Source organism: Macrobrachium nipponense, chromosome 4, assembly GCF_015104395.2.
Source record: "Macrobrachium nipponense isolate FS-2020 chromosome 4, ASM1510439v2, whole genome shotgun sequence".
NCBI classification, from domain to species: Eukaryota; Metazoa; Arthropoda; class Malacostraca; order Decapoda; family Palaemonidae; genus Macrobrachium; species Macrobrachium nipponense.
This window is the reverse complement of record NC_061100.1, coordinates 40760541-40788462: the sequence shown is the minus strand read 5'-3', so window position 1 is coordinate 40788462 and position 27922 is coordinate 40760541. Positions and strand designations below refer to the sequence as shown.

Sequence of the window (27922 nt, the reverse complement as noted above, 5' to 3'; positions counted from 1 at the left end):
AGAGCGCCAGAAATTCCAAGGAATTCAGGTGCTCTGTGAGACTCCCAAATCTTGTAAGAAAAATCACTGGGAGTGTCTCCTATTGCCTGAGTACTTGGTGTTCCAAAGAACCCGAGGGCCTAACAGGCACCAGAAATTCCAAGGAATTCAAGATTTTGGCAAGACTCCCGAATCTCAATTCCAAAGAATCCAAGTGCTTGGCAAGTGCCAGAAATTCTTACGAATTCAAGCGCTCAGTGACTCCCTAATATTGTAATAAAAATCATGGGGAGATCTCTTCTCGCATGTTGAGTGCTTGTGATCCCAAAGAATCTGAGCACTCGGTGAGACTCCCAAATTTCATAAGAATGATCATTGAGAGTGGTCCTCTCTCAACTTCCTTAGAAATCAAGGAGGAACAGGCACAGAACCAGTCTTAGATGCAGGCATCTAAGACCTGGATCAACAGTGTGACCCCATAGGGGAAAGCAAATTGGAAGAGCCAGAGAGAGAACCAAAGCCTCCTCAGATAGAGGCACTCCCTTAAAAGTTCCATATAACTTTCAAAGGGAACCTCCTCCCCATTCTCCAGATGTTTGAATCCTCAGAAGCGAGACACCAAGTGGGAACCGGCCAAGCACTGGCAAGCACTCAGCGAGTGATAGCGGTAGTGCTGGCAGGAAGAGACGAAACACGTGAATGTTTCGCCTTTTCTCTCGGCCTGTGCCTGAACTGGGACTATGAGAGGTCTCTCCATCAGCAGCTAGGGATGCCTGCAATTCGTTAGAAACACAAACACTCAGAGCAACTTATGAATGAGCACCCAACAGCACCCATCTAAGAGGCAGAAACCCTAGACCTAGACTGGTGACAGGAATGCAAAACAAAGCTTGTGCTGCCACAGCTCCTGAAACACAAAACCCAGGGGGCATGCAAACTGGTTCCTGAACTCGAAGGTTAGGAAGAGCTGACGAGAGATCCCACTACTTCCTCCCCTTAGAAATCCTGCAGGACTTCTGCATGGAGGGGGGGGGCTTCTTCTTCTTCTTCTTTGGCTGAAGGAGGCCAATCCAGTTTCCCATGACCTCCTCGAGCCTCAGAAAAAGAAGGGAAGGGCAGTGGAGGATGATGTTTCTTTCAGAGAACTTCTTCTATGGGATGGCGATTAGGAATCAGGAGTCACAAGGCAGTTGAGGCGAGAGGCACAGTAGACGCTGCCCAGTGACTGGTCGTTAGAGCAACAGTATCAATCTAAAAGAAGGCACAGCAGGGTAACTACACACATATAGAGGCAGTGCCACAGCATAGTTTGCTGGTATGGTGTTTTTACGTTGCATGGAACCAGTGATTATTCAGCAAAGGGACCAACGGCTTTACATGACTTCCGAACCATGTCGAGAGTGAACTTCTATCACCAGAAATACACATCTCTCACTCCTCAATGGAATGGCCAAGAATCAAACTCGCGACCACCGAGGTGGAACGCCAACACCAGACCAACCACGTCACTGAGGCATAGTAGTGTCTCATAGGTACGCTCCCAAAGGTCAGGACAACCAACTCAGTGAGATATCCAACCATCTACTGCTGTGTCCTACGACTGCTTACTATCTATCTGAAGAAAAGAGAAAAGATAATTAATAAAATGGAATTCCTCTCATTCCAAAGGGCACTGCTCTATGACATGAAAGGAGACCCCACCCTGAGAATAAGTCACCCAATCGCCAACACACACTAACCCCCCTCCTCCTTGCCTGACAAGCAAGCGAAGAGGGTTACGGAGATATATCTCGCTAAGGAGAAAATGCCATAAAGAAAGAATATTAGGAGAGAAAAACTAAGGGTGAATGCTCCAAAGTTTTCCTCCCGACAAACTTCCGACAGAGCAAAGCGGCAAGAGGAAGATAGAGTCAACACATACTGCCACGACCTTAGTCAAAAGGTGTGCGGATGTGATACAGGTGAATGTTCCGCCCTTGGCCACCAACCCCAAGACACATATGTGGGGGGGGGGCTGCAAGGCTATCGCAAATCTTGGGTTTATATAATAATAAACATCAACACAGTATATTCAATAATATAAAAATAAAAGAAAAGATTCCACTTGGATAAACAAGTTTAACGACAGTCAGGCAAGAGCTCATGAAAACTTTTCTGCATCGCATGATAGCCGAAAACAAAATGACAAATTTTTTTATTCAATTTGTATTTTTTAAAGCTAACCACCCTTCGGTCTTAACGACAGGATAATCTTCTAGTGCCAGCTGGAAACCGGTTAAAAACCATCAAAGATTGTAAAGCAAGGAATCTGTGGCATCTGACAACTCATGCTTATACGAGGTGGATGTTGGTCATTGACCAGGCTTGGAACCTCGTGATGCACCAGTCTTTCTTCAACCACCTTGGATAGTCATGTGTTGCTTTGCTCTCCTTCCCCCAAGCAGGTTTATTGATCGAACCCTGTACTACTCTGTTTCACATTTAATCAACCTTCTTTGTTTTCTGTGTTGACCTGCCTTGGGACAGATGCAAATTGCAGTAGATGAGCCATTTTCTTCTGCTTTGTCATCGCTTGTGTTATGAGTATGCTGGTCCGTCTCCCAAGGGGATATTGCTCCTTCTGGGAGAAAGGGCCCAGCTACTTTTTGTTCTTTAGTATTTTACTTTTGTTACGTTGAAGATAATTTGAAAATATTTGTATTGACAATGTTTTTATGTATCTTTCTTCTTCTTGCACATTTTCTGGGAACTTAGTAATTTTGGTGGGAGTGGGGCGTGGGTTGTACGACTCAGTACGGCTAACTCGTGTCTTTCCCTCCATCCTTACATAAATATGATTCTTTTACCCTCTCTCACGATAGAAATCTTTCATGAGGGAGAGAGCATATTATGTTTCTTTACAGGCTCTTCAGTTGTCACCACTGCTTCTTGTCTGGAAGTCTGGCAGTGGCGGAAGTCACTCAAAACTTGGAAGCCACTCTGCTTCACTTCCCTCCCTTATGACAAAGATGCCACTTCACTCGTTTTTAATTTGTGTGTTTGTGCTGTGAAGAAAGTGAGACTTTACACTAAGGCGACATGCCTACCAGACAGGAGTTACTGCCTAACCACCTTGTTCAAGAGTTTGTATATTGTGTAAGAACAACTGAAGGTACTCATTTGCTGCTGGGTAGATTGAAACATTAACCCTTAATGGACAGATACCCTCACATGAGTAGCAATAACAGGTGGTGGATAGATTCAATCATGGTCAGCATCAATATTACGCACCATTGATTTAGGGGAACTTTTAGACTGGCTCGGATTAACAAAGTAGGCAGCTCATGAGTAAGTTGTGATCTTGACTCCAAAGGGGGCATGATTCTCTTCCTCCCATGATGTTTTTTTATTTATTTGCTCATAAAGGTACCCAAGGGTTGCTGTTGGTTTTATTTCTTATCTTTTATGATAGTATGTCAGTTATAATTGTTTTGCAAAGAAAAGTGCAAAGGAATAGTATTAAAAAAAAACATGTATAATCCAAAACAGTTACTGCATCTTCAATCTCAGTAAATTTACATATATATTTTATAATAAATACACTCAGAATTTGTTACTGATTTTAGTTCTTATCTGTTATGATATCTTGTGAGCTGTGATTATAATTTTACAAAATAAAATTATTAGAAAAAATATGTATAACTAGTAAAATTTATGATTGTCTTGTAAAAGAGGCCCCACAAGGGGTTGTAAATAGAATTTTTGAGACTTTTTCTCACACCATGTGCAATTGCATATACTATTCCTCTTTCCACTGATGTTTTTTTTTTTTTTTTTTTTCTTAAAATGGCTGACCTCAAAGTTTCCCTGGCCTGGGGTGCTGCATATGTTTTTATTTAGCCTGGCTAAAGTATGCATTCTGAAGGTCCAGACACACCAGGAAATCCCCTTTCCTGATGGACCTCCTCATCAATTCTGCAACTCCTTTTTGAGAGACATCAGACAAAGGATCTTGCTAAGGAGGATGACACCCATGACCTGCCTCCAACTTTATGCCGCCTTCAGAATGATAGATAAAGTTCAGATGAAGGTAAACTTCAGTTTCATCCACTACCAATTAAGTCTGTAGAAAAACAGCATTGCCTGGCGCTACACATGCTTTACAATGAAAGCAGTATTCAACAAAACTTATGGGTCATTATGTTACTGCTCATAATTCAAAGACTGTTATGGCTGTTATGGCATCAGTTTCTCTCTGTCCAAGAGTGCTACATCCTCTGACCAAAATGTTCTGGAAGATTAACCATGCCCAATGACATAAGAAAAGGAATTCTTTACACAAAGAGGATTACAAAACAAAATCCTAACTAAATTGAAAAAGAAAATAATGGAAACTAAATTTCCGAAGAAAATGTCTTTTTCAGTTTTTCCCATATACATAAAGCCAATACGTAATTCAAGCCATTAAAAATGCTAGATATTCCTCTGTAGGTGTATGTGACTTCCAGTCCCAACACGAAATAATACATACGTAATGTCAATATCCCAGATATACCTGAACCTACTAAAGTACGTGCCATCTCCCTTGGTCACTGAATGAGTCTATGCATCACTTAAACATAAAAAAAGAACAAGATGGTATGTAATTAAAAGATGAAGTAAAACAAAGTACACCATGATATCACAGCGAGAGCCACAACAGACAACTCAATAAGAGAACTACAGTCAACCCCCAATATTCTGGGACTCGATTCGCAGACTCTCTCGCCTATTCGTGGTATTTGTCATCACGAAATACTCACAAATTACAGGCAGTCCCCGGTTATTGGATGGGGTTCCATTCCCAGGGATGTGACAATAAGCGAAAATCACCATTAACCGAAAATTGCAGATTTATGGCACCACAATGGGGCTTATGGTGCGCTATAAGTACCCTTATGGTGTGCCATAAGAACCCTTATGGTGCCGATAACCAGAACTTGGCCAATTATGGCGCCGTAGATCGCAGATTTTATGACGCTAGACAAGCCCCATAAAACCGGATCGCTGATAACCGGGAACTGCCTCTACTGTATTTTCATATCATTTCCGTGACTAAATGCAATTTTGTGATAAAACTATGAAAAAACTCAGGTATAAGCATTTTTAGAGGGGTTTTTGTGTTTAAAACTATCAAAATATGCAGTTCTAAGCATTTTTTTATGGGGGTTTTAAATATCTGTGGATTTTAGCTATTTGTGGGAGGGTACAGAACCCATCCCAGCGAATACAGGGGGTTTACTATAATTAAAAAATCCTCATTATGCAAAACAACCAAAATGGCAACACTTGAAATTACAAAAAAACTGAAAAAGGTGTAGTTGTGACAATTGGTTTGCTAAACACAAGATTAATGTACAACCTAAACCAGTAATATTTTCTCAGCAACACCAACTTAGTAAAAATATCCAACTTACTGTACCGTACAGTGTTACCTTAAAGAACAACTCAGGGGTCTGCCCCTTCTCCTAAGTAATGAAATCCATATAACCTTCATGATAAGAGTATCCCAGTGCCAAATAGTACAGTATTGATTTACTTATTCATATTCAGAGAAATATCTGCTAAATAAATTGATTTTATAAATATGAGTACATATCTGAGCCTACTTATGCTTACAAGATATATAAAAAAAAAACTATAAAAAAACATAAAAAAAAGCCTACTTATGCTTACAAGATATATAAAAAAAAAACTGTATAAAAAGCACCATAAAAAAAAAAGTAAGAGAAAGGCATGCAAATACATTTTAAGTGTACATATTATCTTAATGGAATACACATATCCTATACACGCTACATTATATTGTATTACAGTAGTACTGTACTGCATTACATAATGTCAATAAGACACTAAAGAGGGAGAGAGAAAATAAATATTGTTTCCTAACATGATGCACAGATGGAAGCACTGGTCACATATGCTTGTTTGTACACCATCTACCATCATATGAACATCTAATAAAAAATCAGACAATATGAGTGCATTTGTTTGTTTGTTCATTGTTCTGGCACAAACAGGAAAGCCTTTGGTCCGCTGTCTAAAAGTATTATACTTCATTTTATTACTTTTATTGGACCCAAGCAAATCGGCTTTATAACAAAATCTGCTAAGTTGAGACAACCACTTGATAAAACTGACAAGTCTTTATGTTTAAATTCTTAGAAATTATATATTCAAGTTCAATATACCAAGTAAGGACTAACTTTTCCATAAAACCAAGTACAGTAAGTGCTGTTTCAGTACTTACCCGTCTACGCAGAGCATGAGTTTCTACATTGCTGCTATTGTGTAGCAAGTCCAATGAATGTGCAGAAGCTACTCCTGAATCCACAGATGCTTCAGATGCTAAAGTACTCTGTGATGTTAGTGGGGTGAGAGGGCTATGAGGAGTCATCGGAGTGTGGGGCAAAGGGGTAATTGGGGTATGTGGTAGCAAAGGTGAATGTGGGGTATGAGGAGGTGGCGTATGTAAATGGGACTGTCCTGGGGAACTAGGTGATTGCAGCATAGGAGGAGGGTCTGTTGGGGGCTTGATGGGAGGGTCTGGCGGTGGAGTCTGTTGGGAATCTGTTGCTATGGCTGGTGGGATGAAGGATGGGTATGGTTGGGGGGGCCGGCTGTTTGGACCCTCCATCTTGGCCTCCGCTGCTCGGCACCTCACCCACCTGTTGTAACACAAATTTTTAATAATTAGAAGTGGTTAATATTAACTGATTTTCATATATATATACCATATCACTTGCGGCCCAAAGGCCAGAATACAGTATAAGTAGTATACTTATTATATATGTATAAGGTCCTGTATCTGTAATCAAACCTCTTTAACATTTCACCAATAGTAGTACGTACCCATATGATCATATTAAAAGTGTTTTAGCAGAAATTTACTATTTTTCTAATATCTAATAATGTAATTTTACCATAACTAGGACAGTGATTTTATTATCTGCTGAACGTATACCCAATATTTGTTCCTATACTAATGAGTCAACTTTAAATATGACAAAATTTTTAATTAATTTGTATTTTCATATCTAACAAACCTATGGTCTTTCCATAAGGATAAATACTATTCTAGCACCAACTGGAAACAGGTATAAAACATATAAAATTGTAGAACAAGGCACAGGCAGTACCCAGTTACCAGCAGACTTGGTTAATGGCGATCCTGTTTTATGGCGGTTGTCTACGAAAAATTGGCAATTTATGGCACCATAACAGGCCTAGTTTTGGTTATTGGCACCATAAGGTACCAATATGTAATAGAGTTATGGCGCCATAACATACCTAACAGAGGCACCATTAACCAGTTATCAGCACCATTAACTGAAACTTGGCGCCATAAGTATCATGAAACACTGAGTTTCGGTAAATGGTGGTTTTCGCTTATCAGCACCCTGCTGAGAACAGAAACCCCCTCCCCCGTGATAACCGGGGACTGCCTGTATTAGTAACAATGGAGCTCAGCCAATCGGATGAGAGAGAGGCATCAGCTGACCTCCCTTCACCCGAGAACGCCGTGATGCATCAAGTTTTTTCTTTACCACCTTGCTAGGAGGACATGCTGCTGCCCTTACTTCCAGAGCCGGTGTTTTCCTTGCCTGTATGCCTTCTTTGATTTGCCTTTTGTGTCATGAATTAGTGCTATTCTGTGCATTTGTGGTTTTTTGTGTTATTTGTTTTGTGTTTGATCATGCAAACCCATAACTCATCTTAGCCTTCCAAGAGTAAGCCTCAGAGAAAATGTCCTGGGGCTGGTGGCTACCCTTGCTTTTGTTGAGACTGATCCACATTCTACTTGCAAATGCAGATCTAATGTTTGTAATAACACTATGAAATACCTGTCCTGAATGTCGTTCCTGGACTCCTGAGCAGTGGAGGATGTCTGTCAAGAATAGGCAGCATAAGAGGACGATTTTACTCCTTTCCACTCTTCCATAGCTTCAGGAAGGGGGTTAGGAGAACTCACTTTTGCTGCCCCCCCCTCTCTTGTGGGGGGGGGGGGATGGTGGAGATGTCCCCCCGTTGTTTGGTGAGCCCCATGTCACCCCTGCATCTTGAGTTTCAGTGTTGACTGCCAAGATGCTTTCCAGCCTTGCAGCTCTCCCCTTTGCTGTGCCAGAAATTTCAGTTCCTGTGTTGCCACATTGGTTACTGATGTACTCTGCCAAACGTTTTGGGTTGGCGTCTGCAGGGACGACTCCAGCTCACGCGTCCCCAGCTCGTCCGCCATGACAATTCCCAGTTCAGTAGCTTACTCACTCCTCTACACAGACCTACAGTCCCCTGTGTCTTCTCATCTGTCAGCAGTGTACTATTCTCAGTTTCACGCCTTCTCCCACAGTGGCAACATCTATTCCTTCTCTGTCTTCTGATGCTCTCATTCAAGCAGTGATCGACACAGTTGACAATTTTATCCAAAAGATGTACAGATGTGTTATGAAGATGCTGCGGCGCAGGTCTCTTGTCTGCCTTCTCCATTATTGTCTTATACATCTTCGGCTTCTCCATTGTCTTCTTCTCCTATCCAGTCTTCCCCTATCAGACAATGAAGGATTAGAGGATTAGAGACTTCGCTGCTGCTCCTCTCTTAAGAAGACCATCTCTATCTCTTTTTCTCCATGACCATCTGACCTAGTAAATACGTGATACTTCTACTCACTGCCGTGTCTCTGATGTGGGTGTCACATCTAGCCGCTTCTCGTCCCTCAATAGATCTCTTCCAGCATAAGTCTACCAAAGGAAAATCTACAGCATCGTTGTCTTACCCCAATCCCCCTGTTTGTATTCAGAGGAAAGGATAAAGCCCATTAAGAAATCTCGTGTGGAGAAGTTTTCTGAAGATCAGCCTTTACCTTTTTGGTCCCACAGTTTTAAGACGGATGTGAGGGGTTCTACAAGTATGCATACGAGTACTCAGTCAGCCGTTGTCCCCTCATCAATCTCCTCATTCAGTTCCCGATGAGGGATGATGCGTCTCACTCTTGCTTACACATCCATGCTGACAGACTCTGTTGTTCCAGGAGGGCCCCTAATATTTTGGCTGTTCACCCTCACTCATCATCTTGACATTTCTCACGTTCACAATCTCCTAGAAGAAATTGTGATCACAGTTCAAGTTTGCTCCAACGTGGACATGATGTAATTGACGCACAGCTGTATATCGACACACAGCCATCTCACAAAGTTAGATATTCACTCTCTCACTCATGCAAATGAGACAACCCTCACGATAGATTACCTTCATCATCATCAGGCATCCAGGCTCCAAAGAGGGTTTTAGGATCCGAAAGGGCTTACTACACCCTAGTTGTAAATAAAGATATCCCTTGTTCGTCTGACCCGATAGATAGAGTACTAGATCCCCGCAACAAGGAGACAGATGATGTCAAGAACCAAGAATTTATTACTATATATGCTAAGGTTATTGAACTTATTCATGAGTAAAATAATCTTTCTCATTAAGCAGTGACAACTTTGGATTTCCTTACATGTTTAGAAGTTCTTTACTTGGCTCTAAGAAGGATTAAGAGACTTTGATAAGAGTTACTGTGCTCAAATCATGCTGATTCTGTCTTAAGCCATGTGGATTTTCTGGTCTCTGGGCATGATAATTCACTTTGGTCTAGTATATATCATTTAAACATCTACCCTCGACATACACAGCTTTGTTCAACCCCTAACATCATGACTGTATATCTTGGTTAGACTTATGGTCGACAGTGGTGGCAAAAATATCTTCTTCTACATTAGGTGATTCAAAAGACAGTGCTGCTCATATTTAACTTTTACAGATATATCAGCAAGGACTCTTTGCTGGCCTTGAGGAATGAGGATATTTTGAACTCCCCTTCTCTCATCCCTAGAAAGCAACTAAACATAGCAGTTGATAGACGTCACGCAGACAATAACAACAGGCTACTTCATCAAGCAGTGTCAAAGTCAGCTGGACCTTCTTGCCCTAGGTCTCATCTTCTCCCAAGAACACTTCTCTTTTACATACGGACAGTCATTCCATTGGAGCTTACATCTAAACTCATTGGTTATAGTAATGGACTTTAAAAAAATTTCACCTCCACAGTACAGTCTTTACATTAAAAATACAAGTGAGCCATACATATATGCATCAGAAATGTGAATATCATCCAGTACGATTATACAGTAGACCCCCCCAAATTCGTGTTCTCCAGATTCGCGGACTCGCACATTTGTGGATTTCTCTGTGGAACATTTCCCAACATTATTCGCAGAAAATTTGCACATGCGCAGTATTTTTCTGAGAAATATCCACAAATTCCTGATTTTTTTTATCAATTTCATCATAAAATTAACTTTTTGTGATAAAACTATTAAAAAAACCAAGTATAAAAATTTTTAGTGGGTTTTTGTTCAGTTTTAACTAATAAAATAAGCTGTTTTTAGCACTTTTATAGGGGTTCCAACTATTCGCGGGTTCTAACTATTTGCGGGGGGGCGTCCTGGTACGCATCCCCCGCGAATACGGGGGGACCACTGTACTAAATACAGTAAAACAAAACTTACACACATCCCCACAGGTGAAAAAATTGAAGACCAATTTTTACTTTTATTTCCAAGACATTAATGAAGGACTGATACATAGTACTATAGTAGTACATAAGCCCATGGGTTACGGCGGCTCAAACTTACAGCATTACGATCTCACACTGCTACAGTATCAAGTCATTATGTATATACATTTTGGAGGTGTTTGGATGCACAACTCATCCGAATGAAGGTAAATTACACCTATGTAGTTTGCAAGATACCAAAACGATTACTGTAAACATGAGGCTTTCACTACTTTATTTTTTTTATCTTTATAAACTTTTATAATGATGTACCAAAGTTACAGCATTTTCAGACTTATCACACTGCTGGAACGGAAGCCCCGCAGTAACCCCAGGACCCCCTTATTATAAACAGCACAGTATATACTAAGGGGACACAGTAAGGGCAGAGCTGACTCATGGTAACAGCAACTAGGGCAGTTGCCCGGAGTGCCATGGGCTACAGGCGCCATCCAGGAGGGATCTTCCAAATAACTAGGAAAAAATGTGAAAATCAAATAAAAACCAGCTAACTGTCTTGAGTGCAGTAAAATTTTTGAGAAACTGATTAGCACTGGTTCTTTCTGCTATGGTGATCAAAGACAAACAACTGATGAAGACAAGGAAATTTTCACAACCATCAGCTGCTACACATCACCTAACCCTCTTACGCCGGAGCAGTAAATAAAAAATTGTCTCCCGTGTGCCGGAGGGGTTTCGGAGTGAGTGCGGAAGCGGAAAAAATATTTTTTTCAAAAAATCACAGCGCGCTTAGTTTTCAAGATTAAGAGTTCCTTTTTGGCTCCTTTTTTTGTCATTGCCTGAAGTTTAGTATGCAACCATCAGAAATGAAAAAAATTATCATCATCATATATAAATAATGCGATATATGATAGCGCAAAAACAAAATTTCATATATAATTGTATTCAAATCGCGCTGTGCGCAAAACGGTTAAAGGTAACAAGTTACTTTTTTTCGTTGTAATGTACACTAAATTGCGATCATTTTGGTATATAACACATTGTAAAACGATAAAAGCACACAGAAAATATTATCACAAAATAATGCATGAATTCGTAACGCGCGGACGTAAACAAATATTTTTTCAAAAATTCACCATAAATCTAAATATTGTCCTAGAGACTTCCAATTTCTTTCAAAATGAAGACAAATGATTGAATATTACTATACTGTAAGAGTATTAGCTTACAATTGCAGTTTTTGACCATATCTGACGAGTTAAAGTTGACTGAATGTCGAATTTTTTTATATATATATTTTTATATGCAATTATTTCGGAAATAAGAAAAGCTACAACCTTCAAATATTTTTAGTTTTATTCTACATGAAATTGCGCACATTTTCATATATAAAAATCTATGAAATGCCTAATATGAAACGGAGCAAATATTCCGAGAATGGGACGTACGTATTTCGGAGATTTGTGGCGGAGAATCCGCGCGCGGAGGGTAGGAAAGATTTTTTTTAAAATTCACCATAATCTAAATATTTTGCTAAAGACTTCGAATTTGTTTCAAGATGAAGATAAATGACTGAATATTACTAGACTGTAGTAAGAATTTTAGCTTACAATTGCGTTTTTCGACCATTTCGGTAGAGTCAAAGTTGACCGAACGTGGTTTTTTTATATGCAATTATTTCGGAAATAAGAAAAGCTACAACCTTCAATTATTTTTTGTTGTATTCTACATGAAATTGCGCAAATTTTTACATATAAAACTTTATGTAACGGCTAATTTAAAATGGTGCAAACATTACCACAATCGCACGTATGATTTTTTCGGAAGAGTTACCTCGCGGACATAATGAAAATGTTATTTTTTTCATAAATTCACCATAAATCGAAATATTGTGCTAGAGACTTCCAATTTGTTGCAAAATGAAGGTAAATGCTTGAATATTACTAGAATATAAGCGTTTTAGCTTACAATTGCGTATTTCGACCATTTCGGTAGAGTCAAAGTTGACCGAAGGTTGAAATTTTGGCAATTATCGTTATTTATATAAAAATATCTCAAAACTGATAAAAGCTACAACCATGGGTTGTTTTTAGTTGTATTGTGCATGAAATTGCGCACATTTCCATATATAAAACTTTATATAACGGCTAATTTTAAAATGGTGCAAACATTACCACAATCGCATGTATGATTTTTTTCGGAAGAGTTGCCGCGCGGACGTAAGGAAAAAGTTTTTTCATAAATTCACCATAAATCGAAATATTGTGCTAGAGACTTCCAATTAGTTGCAAAATTAAGGTGAATGATTGAATATTACTAGAATATAAGCGTTTTAGCTTACAATTGCATTTTTCGACCATTTCGGTAGAGTCAAAGTTGACCAAAGGTTGAAATTTTGGCAATTATCGTTATTTATATGAAAATATCTCAAAACTGATAAAAGCTACAATCATGAGTATTTTATTGTTGTATTCTACATAAAAATGTGCACATTTTCATATATAATACTTCATGTAACGGCTAATTTACAATGGTACAAAAATTATGTCAAAGTGACGAAATAATTTCCGAGATGTGTCACAAATACTTTATAGTGCGGCAAGAAAGAAATTCGCGCTTGCGCGCCTGCGTAACGATTGTAAACAAAACAACACCTTGATCCGTGAACTCCCAGCATCCCCCAAGGCGCGTGATTCAAAAGTTTTAGGCTGGTAGGCCTATAAGTATTTTTCCGCGAATTTAAAAAAAAACTTTTGTAAGTCGACGTAAAATACGTCCAGTCGGCACACGGGAGACAAAAAATGTCGACGTAAAATACGTCCAGTCGGCGTAAGAGGGCTAATGTAGGCTGTGGGCAGCTCAGGACATGGGCATAAAGAGTATCTTTGTGTATAAGACTGCAATTCTGTAAAGGTATTTGTAATGATTAACCATATTTTAAAAGTGACCTTTGAATTATACTAAATATTTAAAAATGACATTAATGGATGTAATCTCTTCACTGAACTTGATACTGAAAAGAATATTTCCTGTGGATATAAAGATTCCAATAGAAGCTGTTTTGTTCATGAACACCAAGTTACAGGATGTCATGCCAAATATGGGGGTTGCATTAAGAATGCGTAATGCTTATGATACCTATACTGTGGCCACTGGAAAAAGAATCTTTAGTAAACTAAAGCTTATGAAGACATACATAGGGTCACCCATGACTCAAATTAAATTCATTGGCAATTTTATCAATAGAAAATTTTCTTGTAAAGAACATAGACACAGAAAATGCTATGAAAAGATTTGCATATCCATAGACTAGAAAAAAAATGTTTTAGGTAGGATAATACATATTATTGTTCAGAAGATGAAACATATTCATATGGAACAAGCCCACAGGGGTCATTGACTTTAAATTCAAGCTTCCAAAGAGTATAGTTTTCAACAGGAAGAAGTATGAGGTAGTAACGGTCCAGTAATAAAAGCCCGCGACGTACGCTTATACGTCTTTCATTCCTCCTCGAAAAGCAAAACTGTTTTCTTCAGCTTGGATGGTTTCCAGACAGTATTGTGTATGAGGGAGGTGCGGAAGCTCCACCCACAATTCATTCTAACCAATGAGCGTCCAATGGACGTCGTAACATCATTTTCAATTGGGATATTAGGAGGGGTACTGGCCAACACATGCCAGTGCGCCTCAGGCTATTATCTGAGAAGGATGATCACGATTTTGTCCGTAAACCATGTAGATTTGAATTCTAAAACTTTTTCCCTTTTGATTGCAATTATTTTTATACGTTTTTTTTTTTTCAGTATCATGTCAGATGAAAGTGTTTCAGATTCAGGGTCTGAGTACCTGCCAAATTTATCAGATGATGATTATAGTGATAATTTCTTAAGAGGTTGACAGTGACATCGAGTGTTTGGAAGACATTGAACCTATTGTTGAAGGTTGGCGGTTCATAACTGATCCATCATGTGATGTGCGCCCAGACCCAGCCACCCCGATTCACAGAGGGTGACAATGGGATTCCTGCTTACACACAGATTTCACCTACTAACGTGATGCATTTTTTTTTTTTTTTTTTTTTTTTTTGTGGTGATGTAATTGACAAATTGTGTGAATGGATGAATGCTCGGGCAGAGTAGTACTTTCATTCAACAGGAAAGCGTAAGGTGAAAGGACGTCTATGGAGGACTGTTACTCGTGATGAGATGTATGTTTTTTATAGCTTGCTGATGATAATGGGGGTGAATAAACTGTATATATGTATTGGTCACGAGATGCTGTTGCTTTTATCATCATATTATTATTATTATTATTATTATGACCAGTGCCGTAAACATTCATTGATGTATACGCTGTTTCTGTATGAAACCTAGAAATAACTGTTTCAGTCAGAAAACTAGTACTGCTATTACCACTACTACTATTTTACTAATGATTTACTACTTTTTCTGCTACTTTATTTCTACTACTTTACTACTATTTCTACTACTTTATAACTGTTCCTACTTCTACAATTACTTTTCCACTAAATATTCCTATTTTTTCCGATATCCTTACTATATATTTTTTTATTTTTTGACAATAGGGCAAAAAATATTCATTGATAAACATATACACAATGATTTCACATAAGAATATAAAGGAAAAATATGAATAACAAAATTTAGTGGGAGCAAGTAATGATTGATACTTGCAATCGACAGGGGGTCTCATGCAGTATGCAAGCATTAGCAGCAATGCAGCAGGCTGGTGGTGAAGGGGTTAACAGATAAAAATGTATTAAAAGTAAGGAGAACAGTATTATTAGGGTAGTAATGCATTCCATCTTTGGTTGAACTCATGAAGCTCCAGTCACATAACATCCTCTATAAGTCTGTTCCACAGTCCAAAGGTGTGAGGAATAACGGACCTCTGGAACTGAGAAGTTTGACTGTGAGGCACATTTGCTGCATATTGGTGCTGCTACTCAGCGAATCCGGTTGCTCTCGACCAGCAAGGGAAATCAGAGATCACTTGTGAATGTGAAAGATCTTTGTTGAAATACAACCTACGAAAAAGTGACAAACAAGAGACCATCCATCGACGGTTCAAGTCATAACTTCTTCTATTAGGAAACAGAAACCTACCATCATGAACCATTTTCTAAAAGATACACATCTCTAACAGATGCAGATATCCACAGCAGAGAACAGTGTTCTCATAAAGTAGGCACAAATGACAAAAAACAGGTTGCACTGATTTTATCAGTTATAAATAATTGAGGCCGTATGAACAATACCTAACTTTCATGCATCATTTGCTGAAACTTTCATTCTATTTTTCTCAAAAGTTAGATGTAAGTCACAAGCTGCACCTAGAATAATTCAAGCCTCAGACTCATTCAGCAAATTTCTATCCACCTGAAGGGGAGGATGGGGTGGGAAATCTGTATGAGATCTGCTAATCAACAATTGCTTTCGTTTTATTGGAGTTCAGCCTCCTGCCCAACCGACTACACCATTCACTCATCCCGTCCATGTTCTGATTTAGGCTAAGAGTAGCTTCATTTCTCAAGTGGAGACTTCACTAAACCAAGTGTTGCTTCACCCGCATACTAAGCAATCTTAATTTTCCAGGCCAACCACCATATCACTTCTATACACTAAGAACAACGGTGGACCAAGAACACTACCCTATGGAACTCCAGACACTATAGGTAGTGTTCTTGTTTTTCAACATCTGTTCTTTTGTTTATAGTACTTTTCATTTTTATTAAGAACAGATTTATTGCAGCTACAATTCTATCACTGTGAACCTACGGAATATATTATGCTCCTCAGTTTGTTCAAATTCAGTACAGATTTGAATGCCTCATTTTTGTGTTAGCTTGTAATTGTTTTTAAATTATTATTACATTCTTAAGTCTGTTTTGTACTATGATGCAACATGCTAATTTGTCAGCATTTGTTAACTGCCCCACTGAGAATGATCATATGTAAACGGAAGTTGTGTAATTTGCTACAAGTTGTCCAAATACTACTGTTAAAGAAACAATGTATTACAGTTCAGCGTCTATTAACAAAATAGTAATTTATTCACAGAAAAAGTAGATGAATAACAAAATAGTACTGTATTCACAGGAAAAGTAGATGAAAACTAGATACCAATCTAAAAAACCCACCTTCATTGTGTTCCAATTCTGTACCAATTTCAATGCCTAATTTTACTTGAAGCATTTGATATCTTTAAGCATAGACTTATTTACGCCTAAGAAAATTCTAGCTGGGTTTCCTCAAAGTATTTGTTAACTGACGAGGAGTAATACCGTTTACACAAGTATCTATATATGGAAGTGAAAAACTTTGCGTAATTTCCTCAAGTACACCTCAATAAAAATGAGTTCCATATCCCTTATGCAGAGGTATTCATACCTGTTAAGGAAAATCCTAGAAAATCCTAGTCAAATCTTAAAAACTGTTCCCTCTCCAAATACAGTTCCTCTGGTCTCAGGGTCTCTTCTCCAAGGAAGGGGCCTCTAACTCCAGCAGCTCCTCGACTCATTCCAATGGATGCTTCCTCCTCAGTAATCAGTTTTACTTTATAGTGTTCCCCCCTCTGGAGGAGGGAGGGAGGGACACCTCTGGCATTAGTCCTGTAATTTATCTGCTGCAGAAGAGGTGCAACCCACTGAAGGAGAGAAATAAGGGGCAGTGGGGTTAAAACGCTTGGCGGTGTCAAGATCGAGAGCAAATCGTCTCGGTTGGCTTTCCTCCTGCTGGCGAGGAAGCTCTCCCACCTCCCTGACTCTCTGGTGTCAATGAGTCTGTCTGTCTGTCTTCTGGGACTTGGCTGGAAGGGGTTTAGGGGAATCAGCAAAGGACCTTGACCGCTGCCCCCTACTCATTGAAGTTGGGGAAAGGTGGGTGGGAAACCCACAGGAAACGCATTTGGGTTGCCATACTGGAATCTCAAATGTTACTGAATGGTGTAGCCTCCCTACACTGTTGTACTTTCTCTGGCTGCCTGTCAAAGGTGGCAAAGGCAAGGAAAACTGAAGCACATAGAGAAGGGTTAAGGGTTGGTTCCCTAGAGGAAGTGCCCTTGTTACAGCATCTCTTCTCCTAGAGACCCCATAAGATGAACCTCACATATTCATCACATGCTCTTCTCTCCAACATAACAAAACACACAAAATGTGGGTCTACCGAGATATAAGTATATTACTACAGGGCTTGCCCTTGCCCACATAAATATGGAAATTTGGTCTCAAAACCTCCACTCCATTGCAGTCATCAGAAAAACACAGAAGGGGCTGATGAAACACACATGGTTGCTACACAACATACAAGGTCACACAAAGGTTGCCCATGTGGCTGGATCACACACACAAACACAAACACACACACACACACACACACACACCACTGAAATGCGTCCCTTCAGCACAAAAACAACTATACATTACACAGCTCTAAAGCACAGGGCTACTGGGAGTGGTTAAAGCATTATAAGGGCAAGATGCTGTGGTGAAAACAAACAAACCGCACAAACGTGACATACACATTAGCAAATCTCAACTAGCAAAAACAAGGTTAAGTGACAACTGCACAGTAAGATAGCTGAGAACAAATAGGAAAGCTAACCCAACTCAGTTCATGGGTGACTCGCAGGCCTACTTGTAGGCTTTTATTTTCTATTTAAGTCAGTAGACAGATGCAACACACTTTGCACTGAGAACTATCCATCCATGAAAGTGTAGGTTTGTATTCCCACTGGAACAACTGAACAAGTATACTGAAGGACGACCTAGCACTAAACTTTCAGGGACAAAAATCAATACATACTGTACTATGGCTAAATGGAAGCAAACAATAAACTCAAAACAACAAAGAAAAGGAAAACAAAAGATGATGTACTTAACAGAAACCTATTTATCATGGCAGCACTGCCAAACCCCAGGCATAACATAAAACATAAATGAATATGATAAGCTCAAAAGGCAAATTTAATTACAGTACTATGCAAAAAATTAAATACTGTAATGGTAGAGCTAATGAGATGAATTAATGTTAAGATGAATGTACTAGCAATACTAAAACAATCCTAAAGCCAATGAATGTTACCTATAAGTATACTAAGGCACATGAAACAGTGAGCTCCACAAACATCAAGAACCATTGGCACAATTATTGCCTGCACAATGGAAAACACTCCTCTATGTAGATTTCAATTAAGTCTGTCTGATGAGGCTCTGATTTTCAAGACAAAAAAATACAGCATTATATGAGATATGAGTGTGAATGAAACAAAGCAATTTTGGGCCCCAAAAAATGAAGCTTATATCACAAAATACATTTGCACACAGTACTTACAAATCAGGAAGTTGATGGAGCCGTCTACATGTTACATCATCAACATCTGGAAAAAGAAGGAAAAATATTAGTATCAAACTGAATACATATTCAAGTAAAACTGATTACTGATGCTACACAACACCATGATTGCATAGTCTTATGCTGTAGGTATACAAACAGTAGTATAATTTTTCAATTACCCTACTCATTACCTGCGAGTGCTATTGTCTCACCCATATAGTACCACATAATGTGGGAAAATATAAAATCCACAGTCACATTTATCCTTTAACTGCCGATTCAGAAATGAGCACAATAAAGTACAGGAAACATCCACAGCATCACCATACACATACAATTATCAACAACATGCAAAACTCCATATATACTCTGTTTCGCTCATCTGTATCATGTAAAGCACTTTTGAGCTCCACGACTTTCAGGGCCCATCTGTTCCAAACATCTCCCACACCACCTCTCCAACCCTCTCTTTTTCCCTGTCCCATTCTTCTTTTCAAGACTCCTAAATTATATAGTAATACATATTTTTGACCACTGTTGTCCTCCACTCTCTGCTTGTGGCTAAAGCACCTCAAAACTCTGATCCATTTTATCCTACAGCTAACTTTTCACCATATCTTCATCATGTCTCTGTAGCTTTAGTTCTCATTTTCTCTCCTGACTTGGGCTGAGATCACAGTACTTGACTTACTTCATTTGTTCTGTGATCCACTTCTTTCCTTATTTTAATGCTATTCATTATAGTATACAATTCAAAACCACTGCCATTCAATACTAAATTATATTGGGTCCCATTTACTCATTACTTTATACCTGGTTGCTTTCACTTTTAAATTTCTCAGAGTACAAACATATTAAAACTACATGTCCTCAGTCTCTAAGCCTCTCTCCAGTATTATACATAAGCACTTTTATCAATAGTCACCACATTGTTCCAATTATGACCCCTTACCTATTTCACTTAATATATTACTATCCATCAATAAATATTTTAAGCATTTATTGAGGCAAGACAGCCTGTCTGTGGCCTTCTTACTACAACAATTGAGCCACTCCTCCTAAAACAAAAGTTTCATTTTTATCATAAAAGTTCCTAATCACTCAATAATTTACCACTTAAACTAAACAGCCTTCAGACTGCATCTTAATTCTATCATAAGTTCTCTCCAAGTCTATGTAAACCACATGCAGTTTTATTTTCCTTTCACTGTCTAACTTCTCACACAGATTGTTTTGCAACAAACACATGGCCAACAAACTTTTCCTACAATGCTCTTTCCCTATGAAGCCTTCTCTAAGTGATCTTTACTTTAAAAAAATCTAACTATCCCTCTTACCATTCTCATTATTAATGCAAAGGAAAATTTTCCTCTTTCCATTTCTTTCAAACAAGTAGAACACATATCACTGCATACTTCATATTATCATATGTACTTCAGTCAACTTGCACTTTTTCATTTCTCAGCTTTTAAATTTGACCTTTTATCTGCAACATTCATTTCCACATGCATTCTCAAATATCCATTCAGCCCAAAGAATCTATCTATCATTCATATTACCTTGTCTTCAATCCTCTGCATTCATGAACTATTCAAAATACATGAACTAACTATTGTGTGCCATGAAATATAATTTGGTAAGACACTGGACATCATATAAAAAGTGTAAAAACACATTAATTCCCCTTAAAGTTCCTATTCATCCGTTCACTTCTATTTTCATCATCAGTTTTATTTTTACTTTATTCTTGATTACTCTAACTCTTCTCCTGTATGCCTGTAAAGGATCTTTTCTGATGTCAAAAAAACTGCACCTCAAATAATCTTACTTAATCTGAACTAAACCTTTTATTTGTTCATCTCATTGCTCATCATTTTTAGTGCAGTACCTCTTCCTACTATGCATACCAACATTCCCTGCTGTTATAATGACCTGGCCCTCAGTTTTTTCACATACTCCTCCGCTACTCTTTCCACATTTACATCAATTTACCCCTTGCCCAATGTTCACTGAATTCTCCGTGTTTGACCTATTCACTTCTTTGTCATTCAACTCGCTTCATTTTTAACTACATTCACAACCACAATGTCACCCCTTCAACTCCAACTCTAATGTAACAAAAGTTTTCCTTCAACTAAATACTAATGACAAGGTACACAATCCACTACCACTACACTCATTAACTTGATCTTCAATAAACACTGTACAGTACTACCAGATATTAGGGCAGACTCTTTCCCTACCGGTTTCCTCTTTTTCAAGTACAATGTTACTTGGATTTTTGTACACCTCTCATTTCGTATGTTTCAGTTTTTGTAGACTTTTTTGTCTGAAATTTTGTCTCGGTTATCATAAATTTCCTTGGTTTTCATACACTCGGTAATGCTCCATCCGGGCCCAGTGCATAACTGGGCCCCATATGCAGCGCCAAAACAATGCATCCTGTTTTCTCTTGTGACCCATTCTGGCTTTGTTTCTCACTAACAAGCATCTCCACGATCGTAGTCCTTAGGGGAATTATTGTTTTAGTTTGTGTATGTTTCGGATATCATAGGAGGTCCCGGAATGGATTACGTACGAAAACCAAGGTACCACTATATGTATAAATATTTTCTCGGGTTATGGCAATCTGGTCTTAAGGCACTTGTCTATTGCCATAAAGTTGGCAATTTATGGCGCCATAAAGCATCAACTTCCAGTCATCAGTGCCACAAGGTGACAATAATTGAGTTACGGCAATATAACTTACCTAACAGAGGCGCCATTAACTGGTTATCAGCACAGTAAATCACAGTTTCAGTTAATGGCGGTTTTTGTTTATCATCACCCCACCAAGAACAGAACCCCCACTGATAACCAGGGACTGCCTGCATATGTGTGTGTGTGCACGTGTGTGTGTGTGTGTGTGTGTGTATATACTGCTATATGACTGGTAAAAATGTTGTTACTTCAGAATTCCGTCTAATAATAGAAGCCCATAAAAATGCCAAAATATAGAAAGTAAGTAATACGTTTCAGAGTCTGCTGTCTCTCTCCAAGTAGGTAATGAATGAGAGGTTACAGAAAAGGATCTCTTGGTATAAATACTGCCCTTTCTGTAACTTTTCTCATTCATTACTTACATGAAGAGAGACACAGCAGTCTCTGAAATATAGTACTTACTTTCTATAATTTGGTGTTTTTATAGGCTCCTTTTATTAATAATAATAATAATAATAATAATAATAATATATATATATATATATATATATATATATATATATATATATATATATATATATATACATACATACACACACACACACACGACACACACATATGTATATATATATATATATATATATATATATATATATATATATATATATATATATATATATATGTGAGTGTAACTGATCACAAAATATATATAAAACATGATGCTATGTATAAATAAACGTAATGCCACAGAGAAAATGGAAACACGAGAATCTTCTGAGATCTAAGGCAAAACTGATCAGAACAGAGAAAAAAACAGTACAAGTAGGTATAGTATACAAACAGACATTACAGGATTAACATTTAAATAAGCTCTAGCCCACAGGCATTTTTTCTGTTTCTTTTAAAGTGGCCCACAGGCATTTTTTCTGTTTCTTTAAAGTGAATTGGAGACCTTATGTTAATCTTGTAATGTTTGTTTGTATACTATACCTACTTGTAGTGTATTTTTCTCTGCTCTGATCAATCTTGCCTTAAGTAAAGTCATTAAGACTGAAAGATCTTGGCAGTTCTCATGTTTTCATTTTCATCCGTGGCATTATATATATACTATATATATATATATATATATTATATCTAATATTATATATATATATATATATATATTATATGTATATATATATATATCTATATATATATATAATATATATTAATTATATATATATCTATATTATATATATATAATATATATATATAGATATATATATATACTATATATATATATACTAGCTATATACCAAGCAAGTGTTGCTGTGGCTCAGTCTGGTTAAATGGAAAAGAATGAAGAGAAAGCTCCTCTTACTCTCTCCAACAATCACTCTCTTTCCCTCTTTCTTCTTACTAATACTCTCTCTCTCTCTCTCTCTCTAATCCTCCCTGTCTTTTTTCCTCTTCTCCCTAACGCTCTGTCTACTCTCTCACTTCCTCTCCCTCTCATTCTCTCTCTGTCAATCCCCACTCAACCCTCTTTGATGACATTGGTGTTTACCCTATACTATTCTTTTCCAAATAATAAGTCATATGTATACAGAAATTATGTATGATAAATTCAAAAGTAACTAAGTCTAAGGGTATAACCAGCCCCATTTCACAGGCAGAACCAGATCCCTTTCAGGGAATCCCTTCTCACCCCACCCCCTTCAGAGGGGGGAAGGTAGGATGAAACCCCATTATAAAAACATGCGCTTATTCGAATACAAAGTTGTGTCAAAATTTCAACGCAATCAGTGAAGAACTTTCAGAGCGTTGCTGTGGTTCAGTCTGGTTGAATGAAAAAAAGAAAGAAAAGAGAAAGCTCCTTTCTTTTACTCTCTCCAACCATCACTGTCTCTTTCCTTCTTTCTTCGCACTAATACCACTCTCTCTCTCTCTCTCTCTCTCTCTCTCTCCTCCCAAACACCCACTCTTCTCTCTCTCTCTCTAATCCTTCCTGTCTTTTTTTTCCTCTTTCTTCTCCCTAACACCCCGTCTACTCTCTCTCACTTCTTCTCCCTCTCATTCTCTCTCTGTCAACCTTCTCAAACTCCACCCTCTTTGATGTCATTAAAGTTTACCTTATAGTATTCTTTTCCAAATGATAAGTTATATTTATACAGAAATTATGTACGATAAATTTGTAAAGTAACCAAGTCTACGGCCATAACCAGCCCTGTTTGAGGGAATCGCTTCTCACCCCCACCCCCTTCGGAGGGGGTGAGGGAGGATGACATCCCATTATAAAAACATGCTTGTATTTGAATGCAATGTTGTACCAAAATTTCAAAGCAATCTGTGAAGAACTTTTGGAGATTTAAGATTTTGAACAAATGAACATTTATATATATGTATATTATACATATCATATATATATAGTATCTATACCATATTATATATATATATATAAAACCAGAAATGTTGTTTGATAGCCAATTCACTAATTCTTGGAAATCACTTACACCCAAGGGGAATTATAATTGATAAGTGCTTCACAAACACCAGTGGGATTCGAACTGCCGTCTGGTCTGGTAAACGACAAAGCACAGTGACCTCTGACCATTGAACTATTAAGAGAGAGCTCAGTGGTCAATGGTTCCTGTGTGGCATCGCTGCCAACCAGGGCGGCAGTAAGGATCCGATCCCACTGATGGCTAGCACTCATCAATTATTAATTCCCCTTGGCTTTAAAATATTCCTGAGGTAGAGTGAACTAGACAATATTAAACAACATTTCTGTCTTTAAATCTGTCATTGTAAAAGATGTCACTGTGTTATGAAAAAAGTGATACATATTATATATATATATATATATTATATATATATATATATATATATATATATATATATATATATATATATATATATATATAATAATATATATATATAATATATATATATATATATATATATATATATATATATACATACATCATACCCTACATATGTACATACATACATACTACAAAATACATAATATATATAGATGAATTATATAATATATATATATATATATAAGAGAGATATATATATATATAGACATACATTCTACAATACATATATTATATATATATGATAAGAGAGAGAAGATATAGATGAGAGATATATATATATATATATATATATATATATATAATATATATATATAGATATACACACACACACACACACACACACATATATATATATACAGTATATATATATATATATATATATATATATATATATATATAATATATACACACACACACACACATACACAAACACTAAGCAAATACACTGCACTACACCAGTACTCACTATGGCAGAAATGAGAGAAGCTGCTGGTCCAATGAATACACACATGACCACTACACTCCATGATGCTAATGATGGTGAATGGGAGTAGGCGTCAATTAGCAGAGTTCACGAGAATGCTCTTAACAGTGCAGCTACCGCAGTTATTCACACGGATAATCAAACCATCCCTCGGTCTTTTTTTCTTTCTTCCTTTCCATCCGCTAACGTTAGGACAGATGTCTTCTAATTCCATCCATCCAAATTAAGAGAGCAGGATAGGTTGATCGAGGCTAACTTTTTTTAGCCTTACACCAACGGATTACAACACTATAACTGGCCCCTTCTCCTACTAATAAATAAAGTCCCCATAATCTTTATAAGTAATAGAAGGTGCTTTAGTCTCATCGTTTATTGTTCACTCCCACATTAATTCCAGTGGCTCCCGAGTTTCATTTACTACTGGCAGGCCAGAAAATCAATAGGACTTACGGCTAACAACTAACAACAAAGTGCCACTTTACCATCATCTGATAACTGAACGTTACGATTATTACTCACTGACAAATGTTCATCGTTTCGTGACGTTCGGTGAGAAAAGATTCGAGTTTATCGTTTTGCTACAAGTCTCGAAATAACGTCAAAACGAATCGAGATTTTCAATGCCACTGACTGAAATAATAAGAAAACATAACGTAGACGAGCAAATTTTGATGACTGTGTTGTCACATTCAGATTAGTTAGTTACTCTTGGATGCAATAACTGAGGCATCATATATAAACCACATCACTTGGCGACACATAATTTGTTTGCACATTGAAGTACCACTTTCCTCCAAGATCCTCGTCATCCAAGCCCAAGCTTTGCCATCACGAAATCATTATAAAGAGATCAACATCTCACGTTGAACTGCAGTCGCGTAATACACGAATCTCTCAGTCCGCAGTTTCAGAACAGCAATCGCGTTTCTCTTCAATCATTAAAGTCATTCTGTCCATTTCGTGACACTAAGTCGTTAGCTGGCTAAAGGACGCATTTTAGAAACACCATAATACTCGTAGCAGCACTACATTATCCACTACTATTATTACTACAACTACTACTACTATTACTACTACTACTACGATGCCTGGTGAGGGGTTGCATCAGTGGAAGCAGAGCGAGCGGGCGGGAGCGCGAGTGTACTACGGTACCGGTGGTTGATTCAATGCCATCCAGCATCAACAGCCCCAACCAAACAAAGACCGCCTCTTCCTCGTTTCATTTACGGCGTCATTTACTTCGTCAGATAGACGCTATGACACTGAACCTTCTCGACTTACAACGAAAACAGACGAAGAAGGAACGGCACAGGGCCCCTCTAACCACGGAAGAAGGAACACGCACATACACACATCAGTCTAGTGGAGACACCTAGCAGACAGCGGCACTCGGCAATCTCCCTTGCACCCTCCTCCTACTCCTCCCCCTCCTCCTCCTACTCCTCTCTCTCTCTCTCTCTCTCTCTCTCTCTCTCTCTCTCTCTCTCTCTCTCTCCAGGCTTCCACGCTCTCCCAACACTAAGACCACTTTAATATTCCGAGGGTTCCATTGGTTCATCCAGCCCCAACCGACAAGCAGCACCTTTAGTGCCAATATACATGGGTGGCAACACTACACTAAACGATGGCTGTCACGCTTACTAATAACGTAACATTAACAGTTTTACGCCGCGATGAGAGAGAGAGAGAGAGAGAGAGAGAGAGAGAGAGAGAGAGAGAGAGAGAGAGAGAGAGAGAGAGAGAGAGAAATTATATCATGAGGAGTCTTTAGACCCAACCCTGTCTGTCTCAATGGATGAGATCATAAAATAGTATCTCAAACTAATGAGGTACGGAGTACACACACGACTGAAATGGCAGTGTGTGTGTGTGTGTGTAGAGAGAGAGAGAGAGAGAGAGAGAGAGAGAGAGAGAGAGAGAGAGAGAGAGAGAGCCTTTACCTACTGCAGCAAAATGTCTGGTAGAGTTCATGTATCGTTGATTATCTTAAATACAAGAATTAACATTCTAACGAACATTCGACCATTTCACAAATGGTGCTAGAGTGGGAGGGAGGTAAATGAACAAACGTAGGGACTATGGAAAAACGAGAACTGTGAGGAGAAAAAGCAAGGGAGATAGATTCCATGGGGGGAGGGAGAGTGATTGAAGGGGTGGAGGAAACAAGTGAAATATTCTCATAGAGAGACAGAGAGAGAGAGAGAGAGAGAGAGAGAGAGAGAGAGAGATCGTACGTAAAGGGACAGGGACACCACAACTCAGGGAGAAGGAAGGGGTGGATGTGCGCGAGGGAGTAAGTGAGGGAGGGAGGGTGGATGGAGGGGAGGGACCCCTTTAGAGTTAATGGGGGAGTAAGCGCGTAGTAAGACCGCGTCCGATTCCTTTCGTCTCCGTTTCACATTCTCGTCTTGAGCTTGGTCCTACCTCTTTCATCAAGGCCTTGGAAACTGACTATTTCAACTATCGATGCGTTACTATATATAAAAATACAAGAGTACAAGAGAGACGGGCTATCGACATCGTGAAACGACCTTGCATCCAAAGTTTACGGGACCAAGGAAAACAAAGAACTAGTCAAATCAAATACGCAAAAGTCGCGCATATTCCAATGTGGCACGGGGTACGGAGGACGGTCGTTCGAAACAAACATATTTCATTATTATTAAGATTTTTATTATGGAACAAACCAAAAGACTTGAAAACTTCCAATAATAAATAATGTCTATTAGTGAAAAGCGAAGGAAATCCCGCGTGAAGAATAGTAAATGTTGCTGAAAACAAATAAATCAATAAACGCTAAAAATGAAACAAGGAAACAAAAGGAAAGTGTGCTTGCTTGAGGCAAGGGGAACTGAAAACCCAGGTTTATGAAATGCGATGGCAGAGGCTGAGGTATGGCCAATAAGCTCAAACAATGTTATTCTGATGTTCCCTTCCATTATAAAATCTGTCTTGCAAACATTCTCATG

General features: G+C 38.3%; 1 protein-coding gene across 4 annotated transcripts in view; it reads right to left on the bottom strand.

Annotated features, from left to right (window-relative positions):
• LOC135210883 (uncharacterized) overlaps positions 1–27922 on the bottom strand; it is a 133060-nt gene that overhangs the window by 30875 nt on the left and 74263 nt on the right. For 2 of the 4 annotated variants that reach the window (XM_064243810.1, XM_064243812.1), the window contains exons 2-3: positions 18903–18948; positions 6248–6665 (exon numbers count right to left, since the gene is read on the bottom strand). In XM_064243810.1, the coding sequence (XP_064099880.1) occupies positions 6248–6634 (387 nt within the window). In that variant the 5' untranslated portion in view covers positions 6635–6665; positions 18903–18948. Of the gene's footprint in view, positions 1–6247; positions 6666–18902; positions 18949–24935; positions 25584–26234; positions 26368–27922 lie in introns of those variants that run through there. The other 2 variants (XM_064243809.1, XM_064243811.1) reach the window with 2 other exon arrangements.